The sequence below is a fragment of the Homarus americanus genome, unplaced genomic scaffold (assembly GCF_018991925.1).
Source record: "Homarus americanus isolate GMGI-L3 unplaced genomic scaffold, GMGI_Hamer_2.0 scaffold8005, whole genome shotgun sequence".
In the NCBI taxonomy this organism is placed as follows: Eukaryota; Metazoa; Arthropoda; class Malacostraca; order Decapoda; family Nephropidae; genus Homarus; species Homarus americanus.
Genome location: NW_024752352.1, coordinates 12,447 through 14,249, shown reverse-complemented (window position 1 = coordinate 14,249; position 1,803 = coordinate 12,447). Strand labels below are relative to the sequence as shown.

At 46.1% G+C, this 1,803-nt stretch overlaps 1 protein-coding gene across 1 annotated transcript; it reads right to left on the bottom strand.

Moving 5' to 3' along the window:
* Window positions 1-741: 741 nt before the first annotated feature.
* Window positions 742-1,275, bottom strand: LOC121855046 (sperm motility kinase 2B-like; the record flags this gene model as incomplete). Its single annotated transcript, XM_042349872.1, has 1 exon — window positions 742-1,275. A coding segment is annotated over exon 1 (534 nt), but the record flags the coding sequence as incomplete, so codon positions are not given.
* Window positions 1,276-1,803: the final 528 nt, after the last annotated feature.

Here is a 1,803-nt window from a genome sequence, read left to right as displayed (position 1 = left end):
CTTGAGATAAGCCGTCCCTAACCGTAGTCCTGACACTACGATGAATTTTATTACATTAGACAAAATGCTGGTCGATTGTGCCGTCCCTTCCGATCCCTCGCATGGAGGACTCTGCGTGACAGCAGATTTCACCTTTGGGGCGACACAGCTCCTCCCTTGCGAGGGGATGTAAGGAGGACTCTGCATGACAGCAGATGTCACCTTAGGGGCGACACAGCTCTTCCCTTGGGAGGGGATGTAAGGAGGACTCTGTATGAAAGCAGATGTCACCTTAGGGGCGATACAGCCTTTCCCTTGCGAGGGGATGTAAGGAGGACTCTGCATGACAGCAGATGTCACCTTAGGGGCGACACAGCTCTTCCCTTGGGAGGGGATGTAAGGAGGACTCTGCATGACAGCAGATGTCACCTTAGGGGTGACACAGCTTTTCCCTTGCGAGGAGATGTAAGGAGGACTCTGCATGACAGAAGATGTCACCTTAGGGGCGACACAGCTCTTCCCTTGCGAGGGGATGTAAGGAGGACTCTGCATGACAGCAGATGTCACCTTAGGGGCGACACAGCTCTTCCCTTGGGAGGGGATGTAAGGAGGACTCTGCATGACAGCAGATGTCACCTTAGGGGCGACACAGCTTTTCCCTTGCGAGGGGATGTAAGGAGGACTCTGCATGACAGCAGATGTCACCTTAGGGGCGACACAGCTTTTCCCTTGCGAGGGGATGTAAGGAGGACTCTGCATGACAGTCTTCCTTTCAGTGACAGTTGGGAAAGAAAGCTGCTGGAGGGAAGACTCTAAACGTCTAATAACTTCACAGAGATCAGGCCGATCTACTGGGTTCTGCTGTAGCATATCTAAGAATAATTGTCTGGTGCCGGGCGGCCACGCCTTTAGGTGTCGGTCACTCAATAATGTCTCAGTAACAAAATTAAGGGTGAACCCCAAAGAGAAAACATCAGCCTTGGGGTGACATGGGTGACCAGCAAGGATCTCTGGGGCATAAAAGGGAAAATCACTTGGTGATCCAGAGATATTTGTCAACTCTCCCACGGCTGTAGAAAGCCCAAAATCGATGATGTGGGCCGTGAAGCTACCATCGGCTGTGTTCTCTTCTATTAACACATTATCTTCCTTAAAATCGTTATGGACAACGCCCTGACCGTGAATTTCGTCAAGGCTTCGCGCCACGGCGATGTAGATTTGAATAATGTTGGCCGCGGTAAGCAACTTAGGGTGATTGAGTATATCAATGAACGTCCTTCCCTTGCAAAACGACATAACAAGTATGGGCTCATCCGTGGCCCACGTTATGATGAGGGGAGCACCGCCGGCACCGTTTACTTGTTGGGTTATCTCCCTTTCTATGTTGAAATACTTCAGATATTCCGTTTTCAAGCCTTTTTTTATGCACACGAGTTCCCCATTGAATTCGGCCAGGAGGCTGAACGCAAATGCCCCGCTACCCAATTTTTTCTGGATTTTTACAACGCTTAAGAGTTATTTGCTTGTATAACTTTCCATCTTGTTTTAACCAAACGTAAAATTTTATGAAGTACAATTTCAATAACTTTATCGTATAATATACATTATATATTTATATAGTAAGAGGTTATGTGAGCATTTAGTACTAGTGTAATGAACATGTAATACAAGTGTAGTGAACATATAGTACTTGTGTAATGAACATGTAATACTAGTGTAGTGAACATATAGTACTTGTGTAATGAACATGTAATACTAGTGTAGTGAACATATAGTACTTGTGTAATGAACATGTAATACTAGTGAATTGAACATATACTACTT